This window comes from Hypomesus nipponensis, chromosome 19 (assembly GCF_054491055.1).
Source record: "Hypomesus nipponensis isolate SF chromosome 19, ASM5449105v1, whole genome shotgun sequence".
Taxonomy (NCBI): domain Eukaryota; kingdom Metazoa; phylum Chordata; class Actinopteri; order Osmeriformes; family Osmeridae; genus Hypomesus; species Hypomesus nipponensis.
In genome coordinates this window covers 6111637-6131694 of record NC_140379.1, presented here as the reverse complement: position 1 = coordinate 6131694, position 20058 = coordinate 6111637, and the positions used below count along the sequence as shown (strand labels likewise).

The following is a 20058-nucleotide window of genomic DNA, read 5'->3' as shown; positions in this document are numbered from 1 at the left end:
TCTCTCTCTCTCTCTCTCTCTCTCTCTCTCTATCTCTCTGTTTCTCTCTCTCTCTCTCTCTCTCTCTCTCTCTCTCTATCTCTCTGTTTCTCTCTCTCTCTCTGTCTCTCTCTCTCCCTCTTTCCAGTATCTCTCTCCCAGCCTTACTCACATGACTTGATTATTTTCCAAACTGCCACGTTGCGGTGTGCATGTTCTCTGAGGAAGGCCCACAAACAGAGAGCTGCCTGTCTAGACTCTGAGGAGGTGTTGTTCTGAGCAGGCACGATCAGTTCTCAGTGGGACTCACACAGAGTATCCAGGGCTCACCGTTGGTATACCCCTTCTCTCCCCTCTGTCATGTGTTCGCATCAGTGTTGATGAGAACTCACCCAGGAGGACACTGGGACCCAGGCATCTCCTCTCCTCTCCCTGCCTGACTGACTGCCTTGTCCCCACAGCCCCTTTCAGTTCATGCTACAAGCCCTGGAGGCCGGCCCATGGGTGGGACTATGGTAATGACCGCCAGAGGAAGTGAGCGCAGTGTAGAGGAATGCATTTAGGAGTTGAGCAGGCTGAGGCTGTGAAGCGCTAACGACCAGCTGAACCTTGACTGGAGATAGCGCAGGCAGCAGGGGCTAGCGGATGAAAACATGCCCCATTTTACAGTGGTGCCGGTTGAGGACAGCGCTCAGTCCAACTATGACAGTCTGGAGGGAATAAACTGGGTGGATTATAGAGACACAGGGCAGAGCTACCCAGGAAACCTAGATACTGTTAGTTCTGACGGTAAGTCTCTCAAATTATAAACAACCTCAACTTTGTCATAAAAGAGAAACACAGTGTAAGTTAACCTTGTTAAAAACATAACAACTCTCTAGGGAAAGTAAATATATTGTTCTGACCCTGGGAATGTTTAAGTTGTTCTGAGTGGACCAGCTGGTTGTATGGTAACCATGGCAATCCTCCAAACCGGCATGTTTCCCAACAGTCAGGAGTGTTTTTGACAACTCCCTTTTGGAGTGTCCGAGAGAACTGAGGAACTGCTGTAATGGTTTAGAGTGTGTTTCTTGACTGGCTACCAGATAATCTCAGAAAGATGACAATCTTGTCACCAGCACCCACCCTCTCAGTGACAAAGGGAAAACAAGCGGAGGGGAGTGGACGGGTGGGGTTGTGGATGGGAGGGAGGGAGCAGGGGGAAGGCTGAGCAACAGCTCTGTCGTAAGACGAAAAAGACACACAAAAGATGCAGGGCTCTTTGTGCCCATCGTGCTCTCCTTTTCACACAAGAAACAGAACAATGGGCTGTGGAACCAGCCTGCAAACGCTTCTCCTGTCTCTCTCTCTCTGTCTCAGATGGTCCCACCCCCTCGTTACCATTCTGCCTCTGCATCAAGGGAGAAAGCAAAGGGTTCCCCCTCCTAAGTATTAGCAAGGGAGGAGTGGAAGACAGGCGAGGAGTGAGTGTAGCCCTGGGGCAGGATTATATAAAAGCTGACATGGGAACCAACCAGGCGTGAGTCTGTTGTGTGAGATTGAAAGGAGACCTTTAATAAAAGACACACAAGGGAGCAGCCTGTAAACTAAGCACCCACGCACAACCACAGGCTGAGGGGACGAGTGGGTGAGAGGGTGGGCACACAAACCCTGGCTAAGCACACCCTTCATCCACTACTGTCCTGAACTGAGTTCAGCAACAAGCCGTGGGTTGTGCTGGTGTTCTAGACAGAATTATTAGTCTTTGCTGTTGTTTCCAAGTATCCAATAGTCCAAGCCACAATTTTAGAGCTTGTCTTGTTGTTGGATAAATGTGTGTGTTAGGGCAGGAGCATGTGTGCATGGTGTTTCTGTGCAACAGTGGGAAAGAGGGCTCCAGACATAGAATCATAGGACATCTTGACCTAGTTGTGTGCCTGGAATGCATGGAGGTCATGCTTTCGGATGGCCTCGGCTCCTCTGATCCTCAAGCATGGTGAAAAGCTCCAGAAATACTCTCCTGTTAAAAGTCCTTCACCATGTGTTACTGTCATAGCTCTTTGAGGGGGTTTTCACCAGTGAAGTGAACAGCATATGGCCTGAAATGACCCGGAAAGTTCTCCATGCATGTTTTGCTCTCTCTGTCTCTCTGCAAGGTTCTTCTCTGCAATGTATGTCCTTTCTTGTTCGCTCTCACTCTGGGGATTGGGGATGAAGCGTCCTGAAGGAGGGAAGGATGATGACAGCACTTCCACTGGCTTTGTGTACACAACAAGAGAGAGAGAGAGAGAGAGAGAGAGAGAGAGAGAGAGAGAGAGAGAGAGAGAGAGAGAGAGAGAGAGAGAGAGAGAGAGAGAGAGAGAGAGAGAGAGAGAGAGAGAGAGAGAGAGAGAGAGAGAGAGAGAGAGAGAGAGAGAGAGAGAGAGAGAGAGAGAGAGAGAGAGAGAGAGAGAGAGAGAGAGAGAGAGAGAGAGAGAGAGAGAGAGAGAGAGAGAGAGAGAGAGAGAGAGAGAGAGAGAGAGAGAGAGAGAGAGAGAGAGGAAGTGATATATATAGAGGGATACTGAAGGACAAGGGATATGTTATTACTCTGGGGTTGGGTGCTGCTTATGTGGAGGAAAGAGGCAGAATGGGAAAGGGGGCTGCTGAGGGGAAAGAGTCTGTAATGGGTGATTTCATCATGGGAGTGGTGGGTCTGGTTTGGAGTCTGGAAAGGGAGTGGAGAGAAGGAGAGAGAGAGACTGTCACAGTGTTAAGTCTGTTCCAGACTGTGACTGTGTTCTGGACTGGACTGGATTGCACACTGCGGCCATTGTACAAGAGTGGTGCTCCAATAGGTTAGCAAGAGCAGCCAGTTAGTCGGAACATCTACCCTTTAGCAGGGCCTTGCCACCTGTATATGATTGTGTGTCAATCTGCATACTTGTGTGTTCATATGTGTGGAAATCATTATCAAATGAATGATTATTTCTTCATACTTATGCCTCCCTTCTACATACATTTTACATTGTTGAAATCCAAAACTGCAGTATACATGGTAAGTTATATTTATAGAATGCACTGAACAGTACTGTACTGTAAATGACCTAAAGTGGTGCATCAGCAGGAGACTGCTGGTTTGTTTTTCATTCTCAGGCCGTCTGAGGAGAATGTGGTGCCCGTTCCTGCCATTCTGTTCCACGTGCCCCTGATAGCTCATAAGCCCTGTGTGGAGATAAACACTGGCTGGAAAGAAATGGGCAGGTGTTGAGAGAGATTTCAAACACACAGACATACACACACACAGACAGGTGCACACACACACCACAAACAATTAGCTGTGTATGTGTGAGTGTGTGTGTGTGTGTGTGTGTGTGTGTGTGTGTGTGTGTGTGTGTGTGTGTGTGTGTGTGTGTGTGTGTGTGAGTGTGTGTGTGAGTGTGTGTGTGAGTGTGTGTGTGAGTGAGGGATGTGATCCTGGACAGCTGGACAGTTAATTTGGTCCCTTAGACAGTGACAGAAAAAGACTGTTTAAGAGGGGTAAACCCAAGAGAAATGGGTTTAGCCTGTACACTGTCAGAAGATAGCTCAGCTGCTTTGGGTTGTTGATATGTTTAAGGCCTGTTGAGTGTTGACTCAGCCAACCAAAAGCTTAAAAAGTTTGAAGAATCCTTATCCGATGTGGGAGGTATTGAATTTCTGTTTTGATTAAGTAGCAATGACGTATTCAAGCAACAACTGTAATGACGCCCACATACAAAGGATGGCTGTTGGTGTGAACTGACCTATTAGTCCAAATGTATCTTGCTGAGCAACAAAGTCGCAAGTTTGAACTCATTTACCACTGCTAGTTCGGGTTAGCGAAGACTTGGTCCTATGGAAACATGTGACAACAACATGGAGCTATTATAGAGTGGGAGTTGGCTGCCCTCAATGTGGGGTGTTGTGAAATTCTTTAAATTGGCAAAGATCACTCTTCTCTGCTCAGTACATTCAGTTATCTGATTGGAGAACGAGCCAGCACTCAACCCCCCCCAAAGTGGCTAAATAACTTGGGTCAGCATTTGGTGTTTCATCTCATTCAAGTTATTGAGTTTTGTTGATCATGGATGTTACATTATGCTTACTTTCCCACCATTGTTGTCATGTGGAAATCTTGCATGAACTTGTTGGCTTCGCCTTGCTCTGCTCTTAGGGCTGCACAGTTCTTTTTTGCCCCTACATCACTTTACCACCCCCTCGCCAGTAGCTTCCATCGTTAGCGCACTTCAAAGCTACAGTACCACACAGTGCTTCAACACAGCAGGCCAACATTCCTTCGCTCTATTCAGAGGGGGCTTCTCACTGTAAAACTACCCCTTTTAGCTAATGATGGCTCGTTGTTTTCGATGCTTTGGAACAAGTGTTTTTCTTTTTGGCAGCAAAGAGAGGACAGGGTGTATTAATATTAAAACCAAGAACCATGAAGTGTGTCTGAAGATTGTCTTTCAAGTGAAATAATGAGATTGTGAAATATTCTGGAGACGATACATGATGAAGTGATGGTAAAGTGTATTTCATTCACTGTTCTTGCTTGACCACACAACTTACTTGAATAGTTTTTTCTTTTGTCTCATTGGAATGAAAAGAGTGACACTGCATACAAAAACTCTCCCGCTGTTGCCAACAGCTGTGGTTTGCACACGACCAACCCCTTCAGAGATAGGATAAGTGATAAGCATGTGCACCATAGAGTTTCAGATGTATTTGTACTTAATTTTCCCATTAGTTGTAAAAAGCAGTTGATTTGATTAAAGACAGAAGTTAACAAGTATATCTAATACAACCAGTCACATGTCATCTTTCTCCAATGTCTACTTTCCATAGGCATACTTTACACACATAGACATATTTGACTTATCTTATTTTTGTTCAGTCAACACTCAATCTTGATTATTTATGGATAAGCAGAAAATGTCATGTCAAATTATCATTATACCCCTTTCCCAAAAGGTCTATTAAGTTAACGTAAATGAGTTGCCTACCTGCATGGTATCATCATTAGGTTTGGTTGCAAGCAGAGTGAAGTGGAAGCCTGCTGGCTTTGGAGAGCTGAGCTAACATGGAAGAATGCCCAGGCAATGTTGCTGTGAAGGAAGTAGTTTAGCTGTGACCTCAGCAGGTCCTTCTTGATCACATATGCCTCTGTGAGTTCATCATCAGAGTCCTGACTGCCAACCCTACAGTAAATCTCCAAAAACACAAATAATTGCACACACACTCTCGCAGGCATGTACTGTGTACTGTACCATCATGACTCACATGCACAGTAATGAACCGACACATGGACATTCCCCCCCCCTTCCTCACACACACACACACACACCAGAAAGAGGCCCTAAGCTGTGTGACTCCTCCATCCCTTAATTACGTATTAAATGTTCATTAAAGGAGAACTTTAGCAAAGAGGCTTTCAAACCTAAGAAGCTAAAAGAGTGAGAAATTGTTTTCCACAGCTAATCAGATTAAGTGCTTGTTGATATTAAAGTTTAGGAGTTATTGGTTGTTGAAATAGTGAACCATCTAAAAGTGTGAATGTCAATCAGCACAAATCAGGACTTTTTGATGTTTGATGTATTTTGATGTTCCTTGGTCAGATGGACATGTGGGAAGATGTGTGTTTGACAATCAGACTTTAGGTCACTGGGGTGTAATGAACTAAACCTAAGGGTAGCATGACTGTGAGGACATCCATAAGGTGTGAAGGTCTCTTAAGAATAAGAACTTTAGGACAACAAGTGAGGTGATTTCCAGGCGATAAACGCTCAGAACAAGCGGGAAGGACTCTTTTGGTAAACCCTTTTGGTGGTACTTTAACACAAGGAGGAAGTGGAAATAGAACAGATGTGCTAAACACAAGCTCCCACTCACATTAGAGTCAAACGGCATATTTGCTTTAGATATCCTTCGTTTAAAGAGAACCACATTGGCGGCCAAATGTGCAAGGTTTTTATCTGTGTTTGATGAATGCAGACCAGGGCAAATGGTCTCACTCAGAGTTTCTACATGGCATTAAAAATGGAAACTCAAAGTGATTTCTTATTCAAGCTTCAGACACTAACATTTGTCCAACTTTATTGTATGGTAGTCAACGAGGATTGCAAGTAAATATGATGTTTATTTACAAGTTAAACTGACTTTAATGTTAGCGACAAGTTCTTCATATGTCTGCAGCAGGCAGCTCAGCACTACAGGAGTGTTTTTTTGTTGCCACTCTTTGATCTTGTAGCTGCCAGGTATTTCAGCTGAGGCACAGCTGACTTGTCGGGACTTGCTGTCATAAAGACTCTGAGCCAGTCTTAGTTGCGCGGCGGGAGCCTTTGTGCTCACAACAGCCAGGTTAATCTTTAATCCCTTTCATTAGACTAACAACCTGATGATGACATTAAAGACGACCCCCCCCACCACCACCACTCACCCATACCCAGACACTCATTCTCCATTTTTGCAATGGTCTCAAGGCAGTTTTCTGAAGAATAATAATAAACCCAGATGTTTTTTTAACAATGAGAAGCCCTTGAACATCCTGTTGTTGCTGAAATCTGAAGCTGTGACATTTCTGACCTGGTAGGTTTTCATAGCACTGACATCAAACTGACACTAGATGTCAGTGTTAATGTTGTTTCTGCTCTTCTCTTGTTCTGCTCCATGGTGAGTGATGATATTGTACAGCTGTGTAAAATTATAGAATACACTGGTGGTTGTGGTGGTGGAGTGGAATGATTGCTCCAGACAAGAACATCAATCAAATTAAGGTTCATGTTTAGGATACACAGTTAATTGAACAATGTTGTTTTATTCATTTCATGGGTGGTGTTGTTACAAAAGGAACAGATTTGGCAAAGTTGTCAACAAGAGAAAAACAAGACAAGCATTGCCATGCCTCAGTTATTATAGTGTTGGACAAGTTTAAACTCTGATGCATTCAACTTGCTTTGAATAAGTTTTACCAAATGCTTAAATAAACCCTTAATATATGTGCTTGTGTGTGCATGTATGCATGTGCTACAATTATTGTGAAAACTTGCATGTGTTGAGCTAATGCCCCTTACACAAGCGTGTGTGTGTGTGTGCGTTTGTGTGTGTTTGTGTGTGTGTGCGTGTGTGTGTGTTTGTGTGTGTGTGCGTGTGACCTGCACGTATGCTTGCCCTGGATCGGGCCCCACAGTGAGAGTTTGCCCTGGGTAACTGGGTGTCCGCGATGATGCCTGGCTAGGACCATACTCCAAAGCCAGAGCACAGATTGTGTAGCTGCCTGCGCAGTGTGTGGAAGCATGCTCACCCCCAGCTCCACCACTGGCAATGGGGCACAGGACACAGGTGAGACAACTGCAGGATAACAGGGATGGAGTCCATTCTGGTAGGAGACAGGGAAGAGCATTGGACATATTGAACTTAGTTTTATGCAGAGCCATTGTTTACAAAGTGGGTGATTTATTGAGTTATTCATTTGAGGCACAGACTACCGGTGCATGTGTTTGATTTAATTTGGGCTGCATGGACATTTTATTGAAGAGAAGTTGGCAGGCTCTGGTGATTTTCAGATCCTTTTTGAGGTAGCTGATGAAGTCTGCTGGTGTATGTCGGTGGTCTCATTTAACTACTCTGCGTGCAGTTATAGCCCCAAGACTTTGACCTTGTCTTTGCTTGCCTGTCTGGAAACAGACTCTGAGTGAGACAGGAATTAATTGTGATCTTCTACTTACCTTTTTTTCCCGTTTTGCTCAGTTTTGATGTTAAGTTTATTTGCAATTTAGTCATTCATTAACACTGGAATAATACTGTACAATATATTAATATTGGTAACTATACAGATTACAACATACATTTTCTCAGTTTTTGTTTTGCGACGTGCTTACTAAACTTAAACTTTGCCAGAATAAATCTGAAGCCAAAAGCTCATGCTCATCACCTTGTCATATTTCAGCGATAGGAGCCAAAAAGAGAGCAAAACTAGATGGGAGTTTAGAGACGATATCCATCTCGCCATCTTCTGCCTCTACACCTCCTCAACTCAATCTCTTACTTCTCAGGACTTGGGAATCATAAGGAGGACAGCCCGTTCCTCAACAGTGCAGAATCTGCAGCCAAGAAGAATGATTTTTATGACAGGAACCTGGCGTTGTTTGAGGTCAGTAAGCAGCTTAAAATCTTAATTAACTTTGACAAAATAAAAAGTGTGACTTTATCTTCATAAACCCCATTAAGAGACATGTTGAGAGCGGGGGTCAGGATGTAAAGGTGTTAAACTGTTATTATGCTCTATACTATATGGAAATCCAGTGGTATTCATCGTCACTACACAGGTCAGCTTGCCACACTATGAACAGCACCACATTATATAAAGTTGGAATTTGGAATGGAATATTAATTCGCCTGTGTATTCCCCATTTGCAGGAGGAGTTGGACATCCGTCCTAAGGTGTCTTCACTCCTCAGCCGCCTGGTCAGCTACACCAGCATCACCCAGGGGGCCAAGGAGCACGAGGATGCCGAGAGCGCCGGCCCGGCACGCAACAAGGCACCTAAGGTCAGAGGTCACACTCATTCGATGGAGGGCGCAATTTCTATGTATCTAACTCTGTTCTTTAATTCTGTCTTTCTCTTCTATTACTTTCTTTCTCTCCATCTCTCTTTTTTTTATTTCTTTTTGGATGGTAAATTTTTCCTCTCATCCTCCACACATCTATTTCTGTTTTAGTGTATCTCTATTTTGGGCTGAGGGTGGATGGTGGCCACACATTTGGCCAGTATAACACCAAGCTGAAAACAAAAGGCACTGACCTACACCATACACCACATCAATACATAATCAATAAGCTGTTTCCAGTGGGCCATGTTTGGAGTGCTTGTCAACACCCTGTCCCATTGTAGCATTTCAACATCCTTTCTCTGTATGTTTGCAGTCCCCCAACATGGGCACCCTGATGGGGGTGTACCTGCCCTGCCTACAGAACATCTTTGGTGTCATCCTTTTCCTTCGGCTGACCTGGATCGTTGGGACGGCCGGCATTGTCCAGTCTTTCCTCATCGTCTTTATGTGCTGCTCCTGCGTTAGTACACACACACACACACACAGTTACACACTCAGTTCTTGTTGCCATGAAAAACAACCTCATGAAACTGGGTCACTGCCCTGTGGCTGCAATCAACACGTCAGTACATCCACACACAATTCTAAATTATTGGAATTTCCCAGGCAACCACTGATAATATCATGCTGCTATCTTATTTCTTAAAATGTACATATACATATCTGTTTGCAGACAATGCTCACCGCAATATCTATGAGTGCTATAGCCACAAATGGGGTCGTGCCAGGTAAGTTTGTACCTTTGTGGAAATATTTTGTCAAGTGAACTCTTTGTAATAAATTTCAGTCCTGGTAACCATAGTGACTCGTTTTCTGTCCTGATCGGGCTGTGATAGCTGGCGGGGCATACTTCATGATCTCGCGATCCCTGGGTCCAGAGTTTGGGGGCGCTGTTGGGTTGTGTTTTTACCTGGGAACCACCTTTGCAGCTGCCATGTATATACTGGGAGCCATCGAGATCTTCCTGGTGAGTTTTGTTTGGTAACCATCTTTTAACTTCAAAACATAGAAAATAATCCTTATTAAAAAAAAAGTTTTACATTGATATTACTTGTTCGAAGGAAGCGGCCAAACATTTGGCTGTATGCCATCAATGAAAATCCTTTCATTGTTGTTGTTTTTTCTCCTCAGAAATACCTTGTCCCTCAGGCGGCCATCTTCCATGCCACCGACCCTCATGGGGGTGACAGTGCCATGCTCAACAACATGAGGGTGTACGGCACCATCTGCCTCTGCCTCATGGGAGTGGTGGTCTTCGTTGGGGTCAAATATGTCAACAAGTTGGCCTCGCTTTTCCTGGCTTGCGTCATCATCTCTATCGTGTCCATCTATGCAGGGGCAATTAAATCCATCTTCCACCCCCCTGAATTTCCGTGAGTCTGTGAAGGACAGAAGGTTAACTATTCTTGTCTAAACAGGAAGTTATAAGACTGTTTGTTTTGTTCTTTGCCGAGAGGAAACAAACGCTTGTTTTGTATGTTCTGTAATATCTCGCCCTCATTTATTATGAACATGCTGAAACTTCATCATGTTAAAATGTAGTTTTTTGGTCCAGGATCTGTATGTTGGGCAACAGGACGTTGGTCAGAGATCTGTTTGACGTGTGTGCCAAGACTGTTCTGGTGGGCAACGAGACTGAGCCCACTCAGCTGTGGAGGAACTTTTGCGGACAGGGAAACATGAGCAGCTCTCAGTGTGATGACTACTTCAGCTTCAACAACGTGACAGAGATCCAGGGCATTCCCGGCATGGCCAGTGGCATCATTAGAGGTGGGCTCGCTAACATCCAAACTTTGGCCTGCAAAGAGAATCATCATCTGTATGTTGGTTTTCCGAGCCTTTCTGTAAATCCTGGTGTGTGTGCAGATAACATGTGGGGAGACTACCTGGAGAAAGGGCAGATTCTAGAGAAGGCAGGTCTGCCCTCAATGGATGCACACGGTGCCATGGAGAGCTTTGGCCCTTACGTGTCTGCAGATATCGCTACATCTTTCACCCTCCTGGTGGGAATCTTCTTTCCCTCAGCTACAGGTAAACCTGTCAATTCAAACCTGGCAACCAAACTTCCAAGAATCATGATAACCGCCCACACAATAATTGCCATGGATACGGAATCATTTTTATGATTACTTGCAGGTATCATGGCAGGCTCTAACAGATCGGGAGATCTCAAGGATGCTCAGAAGTCAATTCCTGTAGGAACAATCTTAGCCATAACAACCACCTCCCTAGTTTGTATCCTTTACTCAATAGGCCTTTGCTAAAGTGGACTGGTTTCATTGACAACTACCACCAAAATAGATGAGACCCAGCTGTGGGTCTGTTTTTCTCCCTTAACTTCCTGTATTCAGATTTCAGCTCAGTGGTTCTGTTTGGGGCCTGCATTGAAGGAGTGGTACTGAGAGACAAGTGAGAGAAGCTCATGCCTTTTACACACATTGCACATTTGACTGTGTGTGCTCTTGTTACTGTAGCTCTCCACCAAAGTAAACAACACTAAATCATGTGGCGTGATCTTTTATACATAGAACAGTTGGAGCTTATTAGGAGTCTCTTACCCTGCTAACATTACATGACATTTGCATTTTATAAAATCAATCATTTTATTCAGCAGATTATTTTATCCAAAATATACAAATTGTGTATATACAAAATGCAGCAGAAGAGCTAGGATCAGAATTGCATGGCTTTTCGATGTATATAGTCAGAGCCACACTAAGAAGTGTGTGTGTTCTGTTGTGTCCTGCAGGTTTGGCGACGCGGTCAATAAGACCCTGGTGGTGGGCACGCTCTCCTGGCCCTCCCCCTGGGTCATTGTCATTGGTTCATTCTTTTCCACCGTGGGGGCGGGCCTACAGTCCTTGACAGGTGCCCCACGCCTATTACAGGCCATCGCCAAGGACAACATCATTCCCTTTCTCAGGGTAGGCTGCCACACCTGTCAGTCACACAAGTTCATCAGCAGCACCATCCACTGGAGATGGATATAGACCTGAGTAGGTCATAGTTTGCGGAACAGATCTGATTTGTTGATTGTGATTGACTTTTAATCTGATGGTTGTGCAGGTATTTGGGCATGGGAAGGCCAATGGGGAGCCCACATGGGCTTTGTTACTGACCGGGCTCATCGCTGAGTTGGGCATCCTCATCGCCTCGCTAGACATGGTGGCACCAATCCTGTCCATGTGAGTTGAGCACACACACACACACTCTCTCCACACACAATTTCACACACATTAAGATAAAATTGACATGTGCATTGGGAGGAAAACAAAGCATTTAACATTTTTTGTCGCTAATCTAAACCACGTTCTCTCCAGAGAACTGTTCCATTCCATCTCACAGACATGCGTGAAGGAGTTGGACCTCCCAGAATACTCTATTTAAATCCTTGACTTTCAGACTTCTCATTTCACAGCTCTGTGTACAGCCCTCAGTACTCACTTGATATGTGTGTGAAGTCAGGTCACTTTGGGACATTTACATGTAGTCATTTAGCAGACGCTCTTATCCAGAGGGACTTACAGTAAGTACAGGGACATTCCCCCGAGGCAAGTAGGGTGAAGTGTGCAGTGTGCATCGAAATGTAAATCCAAAGCAGTAGCAAGTTCCTAGGTAGTCCATTATATTTTGTAAATACAATAAAATGCTTTCTTGTGGCTAGCCTTCTCTCTTAAGAATACTTTGTCAGGAAAGACATATACAATTATTATATTAGGCAAAGTCGGTTTCAAATACTGTTTATGTTCAACAGGTTCTTCTTGATGTGCTATCTGTTTGTGAACTTAGCCTGCGCGGTTCAAACCCTGCTCAGGACACCCAACTGGAGGCCCAGATTTAAATATTACCACTGGTGAGTGCCGAGTAGTCATGTGCTTTTTGTTATAGATTTGGAAACACAAATTATTTAGGGCCCATTTGTATGTGCGTGGGAAAGTTGGGCAAACATTTTAATACTGTGGTGACAGTTTTATTTGAATGGCCGAACACTTTAAAAGGGAAGTATTGACAGATGACGTGCCATCCATGCATCACTACCGGTAATAATGTTCCAGCCAGCATATGTATTATAAATGGGCTGACTGACTGTGTGTTGGATTCCAGCTGGTATGTATTTGTGCTAGGCTTTTAAGACATCTGTTCCCCCCCCCCCCCAGGGCTCTGTCTTTCCTAGGCATGAGCATGTGTCTGGGGCTGATGTTTATCTCCTCCTGGTACTATGCAATTGTGGCCATGGGCATCGCTGGCATGATCTACAAATACATCGAATACCAGGGGTATGTCTGGTGCCTCAACCACACGCAACAAGCAAGTCTGCCTCGACACGGGGAAATGGTAAAGAATGCATACATCTCTCTCTCCTTATGACAGAGCTGAGAAAGAGTGGGGAGATGGGATCAGAGGCTTGTCTTTAAGTGGAGCGCGCTATGCCCTTTTGCGGCTAGAAGCAGGACCCCCACACACTAAAAACTGGAGGTGAGCTCCCCCCCCCCCCCCTTTTGTTCTTTTGAAATCACACCTCAATGCATTCCGCACAGCTGTTTCTCTCAGTCAGTCATGATGGAGTTTGCACGTGGCGGTGTATTCTCATTGTTCTCTGGCAGCTCCCCAAATAGCTTATCTCCCCTCCCTCTCTGCTACAGGCCCCAGGTGCTTGTCCTGCTAAAGCTGGATGAGGACCTTCACGTGAAGTACCCTCGCTTGCTTACTTTTGCCTCCCAGCTGAAGGCAGGCAAAGGCCTGACCATCGTGGGCTCCGTCATCCAGGGCAACTTCCTGGACAGCTACGGGGAGACGCAGGCCTCGGAGCAGGCCATCAAGAACATGATGGAGATCGAGAGAGTCAAGGGCTTCTGCCAGGTGGTGGTGGCGTCCAAGGTGCGAGAGGGCATCACCCACCTGATCCAGTCCTGTGGCTTGGGGGGTATGAAACACAACACAGTGGTGATGGGCTGGCCCTATGGGTGGAGGCAGAGCGAGGACCCACGCGCCTGGAAGACCTTCATTAGTAAGACCCTAACCGTAGTCACCTCAGCCATGCACTGCATGCTCAATTGCCAAGAGCTTTTCCATTTTCCAGTTGGTGCTCAAATGACAACAATACTTTGGTGTTCGATATGTCAACGTTGTCTTATGTCTCACTTTGCATTTGAAGATTTAGAAAACCAACTTCTCCATAATCCTATTTCTCAACTTTCTTTGTCTGTGTACCTAATGAGTCTGTTGTCTCCGTGTCTCTCCGTGTCTCTCCGTCTCTTTGTCTATCCTTCCCCTTCACATGCGCAGACACAGTCCGTTGCACCACAGCTGCCCATCTGGCCCTCATGGTGCCCAAGAATGTGTCCTTCTACCCCAGCAATCACGAGCGCTTCACCGATGGGACCATCGACGTGTGGTGGATTGTCCATGACGGAGGCATGCTCATGCTGCTGCCGTTTCTGCTCAAACAGCACAAGGTAAGGAACTCCCTGAACCCTCTGGAACAGTTCTCACCATACAGGACTTAGAGAATCGCCCGACAGCCCTAAAAATCACATCATAACTGCATTTTCAGGTTTGGAAGAAATGCAAGATGCGTATCTTCACCGTGGCTCAGATGGAGGACAACAGCATCCAGATGAAGAAGGACCTGGCAACCTTTCTTTACCAGCTGAGGATTGAGGCAGAGGTGGAGGTGGTGGAGATGGTGAGGACCCATTCAAAGGCCCAATAACTTTGCCCCACGTTGGGTATTGGTCAGGCAGAGCCAGTACATGTTACTCTTGGCAGACATGCTAACAAAACACAATTTTGGCTCCGGTCAGCATGACAGTGACATCTCGGCGTACACGTACGAGCGCACGCTAATGATGGAGCAGAGGTCCCAAATGCTGAGACAGATGAGATTGTCCAGTGCAGAGAGAGACAGAGAGGTATGTACACATATTTCACACACCTGGTGGTGCCATCATGTTTCACCGCCATAACAAGTGAGTCACTGAGTGAATGTGAGTGAATGGTTAAACCTATGTTGACCTATGTGGATACATGAATTGCACACTACAGGCTCAGCTGGTGAAGGACAGACACTCCCTGGTGCGTATGGGCAGTTTGTACTCGGACGAGGAGGAGGAAGTGGTGGAACCCATTCCAGATAAAATTCAGATGACCTGGACCAGGGAGAAATGTGAAGCTGAGAGGAGGAACAGGAACAATGCCCCGGAGAACTTCCGAGAACTCATTAGTCTCAAACCGTATGTGTCACAGCTGTGCTCTGGCGCCTCTCCATATTCGGTGTCTGCAATTATGTGTTCAGTGTATTTATGTGTTCCCGTGCGTGTATGTGTGCATCGCAGAGACCAATCCAACGTCCGCCGAATGCACACGGCTGTGAAGCTTAACGAAGTGATCGTAAACAGATCTCATGACGCTCGTCTAGTCCTGCTCAACATGCCTGGGCCTCCACGGAACACAGATGGGGATGAAAACTGTATCCTTTTACCTCACAACAGCTACAACATGGGTCTTATCTGCTACGCACAGGCCAAACTTAGCACTAGTATCCGCCACACGATGTCCGAACATCCTTTGATTGATGGTATTTTAAAAAGCAAGAGTTGTTTAAAGAGTACTGTCTCATTTGTCACCAGATATATTGTCACGCAGCCCAAATATGGTTAAACTACATCAATCCAAAGTTAAAGAGGTTCCAATGAAAGTCTTATATTTATTTCAGAATCTAACAGCACTACTTCTTCCAAACAGGACTTCAGTATGAACGGAACCACCCAGTAACTGTGTGTTTTTTAATAAATGGTTCTTACCCACTGGTTGAACTCTTTTCAAATATATCATGTCAAACCTGGTTAAATAACCTGGTTCTTGGTGTCTAAAATCTATGTTTACTGTTTAATGAAGACTACAGAATAATTATTTACCATCTACTCATCTTATGCCTTGCAAGGCCATATTAAAAGTCTTGCTGAGCTCATTTCTAAACCTACTCTTTCTGCTAGTGTGCACATGCAAAGCAGTTGGGAGCAATCATTTGGTAATATTTGTGTTTCCTAAACCTGCACCTCAGACATGGAGTTCCTAGAAGTGCTGACCGAGGGCCTAGAGCGAGTGCTGCTGGTGAGAGGGGGAGGACGAGAGGTCATCACTATTTACTCTTGACCTGACACGAATAAAGGCCAATTTGAGGGTCATTACACTGCCCACACAGGAAAACATTCCATCTCCTGCTGTTTTCCACATACCCTTGTAATCTTTCTTAGGAACATTTTAAGCAAAGACAGACATTGTGACAATCCATTGTGGGTTGTGGACAACAAAAAGTAAAAAATATAATATGGCAATATTTTGTCAACTTTTGGCAAAAAAAATGATGTTTTTTTGTATTATGGACTTTGTAGTCAGTGATACCTTGAAAGACCACAGACCTTTTTCTTGGTGATCCATGCGACCATATTTAAGTAGAGTGTCAAATGATTCCTTAATGTTTCAATTGCGGAAAATAACTTTTATTTATTTTCTTATTTATTTTCTCAACCTTCCCCTATGAAGTAAGAGATTCAGATTGTAGATAATGAGAGTTACAGTTGGGATACATTCTGCAGAAAATACTTTATAAATGTGGATGCCATTGATCATATTCAAGGGGTTTATCATTTTCTGTATGTTTGTTTTTTACTGGAGAGCTATTTGTATTGTTGAAAAGAGAAACGTTTTTAAATCTGCAAATGAAGAATTGAAGAATTGTACTTATAGTAGTCATTCTGGTTATCTGGCATATGACCTAGGCCACCAGATGAGTGACGCATGCCAGGGCTTCCTCATAGGCAAGAAGAATGCCTGAACAATTTTGAATGAAAGGAGTCCATAAAACCTTCAGACTTCATTAAATTTGTATTTCCATATGGAAACAAATCTATGATGTAAGAGATTGTAAACACAAAGTGCATTACATTACAGGAAAATAGAATGATATAGAAAAACATGCTATTCAAATAATGTCATGGCAAGTGCAACAAACTATAGGAAATATTTTTAGAAGATGCTTTTGCTTGCTATAAAGCTAAAAAAAAAAGAATGCTTCATAGCAAGGTCACACTCAATCTTGTCACGTAATCAAATGTTGGCAAATTTAAAGTTAACATACAAATAAACGTAAAGTGAATAAGAATGGTAAATGATCAAATCAAGGTTTCATGCTTTTGTCACTATAATGTAATGTATGTTGAATGTAAGTTCAAACATTTGTATCATGTAAGTCACACATAATTGCAGTCCAACTCAAAAGCCCAAATGTGTTGTGTCTTAAATCAAACAAACACTGACGCCGACATGAACAAGGTGCTTAGTGCTTATTGATGTGGTATTGGTAATCAGATCAGTCCAATATACAGAGGAAGAGCATTATTATGGTGCAGAACCATGTTGGACAGTTCCATGATCTTAACTGGCTATGGGAGGAGGACGTCCTTTCAGTCCGGATGCCAGTCTTTGGTGGTCTCAGGACCACACGGCAAGGGTTATGGACTTCCGACAGGGAGATTAGGACCTCACTGGGGTGGTTGTCTCTCATCTCATCACGTACCTGGGGGAGAGAGAAAGGGAAATCAATTATCTGGATAGTCAAATGTAGTCAAATAATAGATTCACTTTTGTTCCATCAAAAGAGATCACTTTTTCCACTGCTTCGAAGACTCGCAGAAAATTGTTGCGAAGGACCGCAGTCAGCTCTGATTCTGTCCAATTCCTACGCAGTAGTTCATGGATCAGGGCAGGGTACTTGGACACATCTTCCAAACCAACAGGAAAGCTTCACATGGGAAACATTTTTTGAATGAATGAAACAGCACTAAAACTAGAGCGCAATAATGGCAATAAGTGAGCTAAATTATTCAAGTATGGACTCATTTTCTCACTTACGTTGGTGCACCATCAAAGTCACCACCTATTCCAATTGAAGCAACTCCAATCACTTTCTTAATGTGGTCAAAGTGGTCTTAAAAAACAAACACAGAACGACTGGTGTAATTGAGAGATTGTGGTATGTACTGTACATTTAACATCATTTGAAGTAAGCACACATTGACTTAAATTGAGACAGAGCATCCTTTTAAAAGGCACTGTCATCGGCAGGCTTCATTCTTATTTATTTTTTATAAAAAATATTGATGACAATATTATTAGTCTCTTTTACCTGCTACAATGGAGAGATTTGCTTTGTCACTGCAGGCTACAAACTCAGTGTGAAGGTTCACCATGATGAGGCCTGCATTATTTTCCTGAAACACAAGAGGAAGGCTCTGGGTGAAAGAGAGTGAGAGACGCCACACAAGAGGATAAGGAAGATGGAGAGAGGTGAAGAAGGAGTCAAATAGAAAGAAAAGGTCCGGGGGGGGGGGTCTCACCAGTAAACGGAGAAGCTCATCAGGGACATTGCGGCTGTGGTTGCACACGGCATGGGCCGAAGAGTGGCTGAAGATGACAGGGGCTTTGGAGAACTGCAGGGCAGCCTTGGCTGTGGCCCAGGAACTGTGTGACAGGTCTATTATCATGCCCAGACGGTTCATTTCCTCCACCACCGCCTGGGAAGGACAGTTCCCAGGTGGGTCACACACAGACATATACACAAACAGCCATACATGTACACTAACCCTAACCAGCACATACACAAACATACACACAATCTCGCTAACATGTCCTTGGATGTAATAAAAAAGGAATCAAATGCTGCCAGGCCAAAGATAAATTCTTTAAAATACTGTAAAATGACCTCACCTTACCGAAGTGTGTTAGACTGTCATTCACTCTTTGATAGACATCATAAATGATGGAGGACGACTCAGCCCTAAAGTGAGAAAAAACACTCAACACCCATAGTCGTGACACAAAGGTGTGAGTTTGTACCAGACATGAATCAAAATACTTTTGGAAAATCTTTTAATTACTTTAGCCTTTGCCTGAGTGTGCATGAGTCATGTGTTTGAAGTATGCATCTTTAGCAGAAGACCATGGTTAACAAAGTCAGACAAAAACAGTCAAGCACAGGAAAGTAATTAAGGGGATTTTAAAACGTACAATGTTTTGTCGAAGGCCTTATTTGTGTGGGGCTCCTCACCACGGTGTGTTGCAAGTGTGTGTGAGGGCCATGGAGCGAACCCCTAGCTGGTAGTACATGCGCAGGGCAGGCAGGCTGCTGTCTATGGAGTGGCCTCCCTCAATACTGATCAGACAGGCCATCTTGGTAGAGTCTCTCAGTCCTGCAGACACAAAACAGGTCATGTCATTGTTAATTATCCTGCCTAAGGCTGCCGCAGCCAGTGCTCCACTTTTCTGCGGTACCTTTGGCTGATGTGACCAGCTCCAGTGCAGGGTACTCGGTGCACATCCGTTGGATCACGTCTATCTGCTCCAGGGTGAGCCTCACCGCATCCATCCCCTGGGCTTTACACAACACATAGGCTGCGAACATCTGACAAGACCAAGGCACAAGATCACACAAGACGTGAAGCCACCATAGCACATCAACAAAGCTATGAGATACTAGAAGTCACAGACAGAGGTGATGCCTTACCTGACCACCCACGTGACCGGCTGTGAGTCGCCCAATGTCTGTGGCCACTTTGCTGATGTTCAGGAGGTCAACTTGACTTAGTTTGTTGTCATATAGTATCCTCAGGCGGAGAGGGAGGTCGTTATGACTGAACCACAAGATGCGAGGAGAAGATGAAAAATCTGGTTGGTATCCAATTTATATAAGAGACTATCTATTTGGGTCCCATTTTTATTTTATTTTTACAGGTTTTATGGCCTACACCTAAACTCAGAGATTAAATACATTGTTAAGCATGGGATTGTAGACTAATTAGATTTGACATCGTTTTTTGTCAAATGAAATCTATTATTACAATAAAATAGGCCTTGTCCTATTGTCCTTGTCCTTAGTAAAATATATATCAATTGGATGACTGAACTTTTTTGTGCTGATATTTTCAGTAAACGTACGTTGAAATAGTTAAATTAAGTGTGCTATTTGGTACTTTGCTTGATATCGTTTAATAACATGAATATGCACTGACTGATACATTAAGCCGAGTAACGTTCAGTTTATGGTCAGCTTACCCATCAATTAGGCGAAATTTTGACATCAAGTCATGCGCTTTTTCTGTCAGATTCTGTCCAGACACGAAACATCCCGACAACAAGAAGTTGACTGTGCTCATCCACAAAAACTTTCTAGGCAATGTCCACGACAGCATAGTTGTGCTCTTCACCATCCTTTAGCTTTAAACAAATCGGAAGCGAACGTTATTAACGACATTCTAAATATGAATAAAGGCACCAGTAATTAAAGGTGCGTAACAGTAATATGAACCACAGGCTGGACTTACAGCTGGTCCGCGCGTCCGGATGTCGAGAGTAACTGTAGGCAAATGATAATCTTCCGCCTACTCCCTACCACGTTTCAACGCACTATTTAAATAATGATGTACAGATGAC

The 20058-nt window shown here is 44.2% G+C and overlaps 2 protein-coding genes across 3 annotated transcripts; one reads left to right on the top strand and one right to left on the bottom strand.

Annotated features, from left to right (window-relative positions):
* The first annotated feature begins 533 nt into the window (after positions 1–533).
* On the top strand, positions 534–16747 carry slc12a4 (solute carrier family 12 member 4). Of its 2 annotated transcripts, XM_084682921.1 has the most exons (24): positions 534–768; positions 8010–8107; positions 8374–8505; positions 8882–9028; positions 9242–9296; positions 9405–9535; positions 9700–9941; positions 10124–10338; positions 10435–10599; positions 10705–10803; positions 10920–10977; positions 11318–11492; positions 11635–11753; positions 11987–12094; positions 12323–12421; positions 12726–12845; positions 12940–13044; positions 13212–13576; positions 13855–14024; positions 14123–14254; positions 14373–14480; positions 14614–14801; positions 14904–15037; positions 15632–16747. In XM_084682921.1, exons 1-24 carry the CDS (start codon positions 633–635, stop codon positions 15721–15723), a joined length of 3393 nt encoding a protein of 1130 aa, XP_084539047.1. In that variant the 5' UTR covers positions 534–632; the 3' UTR covers positions 15724–16747. The 2 variants fall into 2 exon arrangements, with proteins under 2 accessions (XP_084539047.1, XP_084539048.1); XM_084682922.1 differs by lacking the exon at positions 11987–12094.
* Positions 16748–16928: 181 nt separating this feature from the next.
* On the bottom strand, positions 16929–20035 carry dpep2 (dipeptidase 2). The gene is made up of 11 exons (XM_084682926.1): positions 19950–20035; positions 19681–19842; positions 19133–19259; positions 18901–19030; positions 18677–18818; positions 18337–18406; positions 17967–18143; positions 17756–17840; positions 17482–17557; positions 17236–17371; positions 16929–17146 (listed from the first exon to the last, which is right to left on the bottom strand). Exons 2-11 carry the CDS (start codon positions 19833–19835, stop codon positions 16940–16942), a joined length of 1305 nt encoding a protein of 434 aa, XP_084539052.1. The 5' UTR covers positions 19836–19842; positions 19950–20035; the 3' UTR covers positions 16929–16939.
* Between the last annotated feature and the right edge of the window lie 23 nt (positions 20036–20058).

Excerpts from the sequence above, each read along its gene's own strand:
- slc12a4 (XM_084682921.1), top strand. The coding sequence starts at position 633 with ATGCCCCATTTTACAGTGGTGCCGGTTGAGGACAGCGCTCAGTCCAAC. Across the intron at positions 11,493-11,634 it reads ACATCATTCCCTTTCTCAGG|GTATTTGGGCATGGGAAGGC; the intron begins GTAGGCTGCCAC and ends ATGGTTGTGCAG. Across the intron at positions 14,481-14,613 it reads GTGCAGAGAGAGACAGAGAG|GCTCAGCTGGTGAAGGACAG; the intron begins GTATGTACACAT and ends TGCACACTACAG.
- dpep2 (XM_084682926.1), bottom strand. The coding sequence starts at position 19,835 with ATGGTGAAGAGCACAACTATGCTGTCGTGGACATTGCCTAGAAAGTTT. Across the intron at positions 18,144-18,336 it reads GTCTAACACACTTCGGTAAG|GCGGTGGTGGAGGAAATGAA; the intron begins GTGAGGTCATTT and ends TGTCCTTCCCAG. Across the intron at positions 17,841-17,966 it reads ATGAGCTTCTCCGTTTACTG|GAAAATAATGCAGGCCTCAT; the intron begins GTGAGACCCCCC and ends CTTGTGTTTCAG.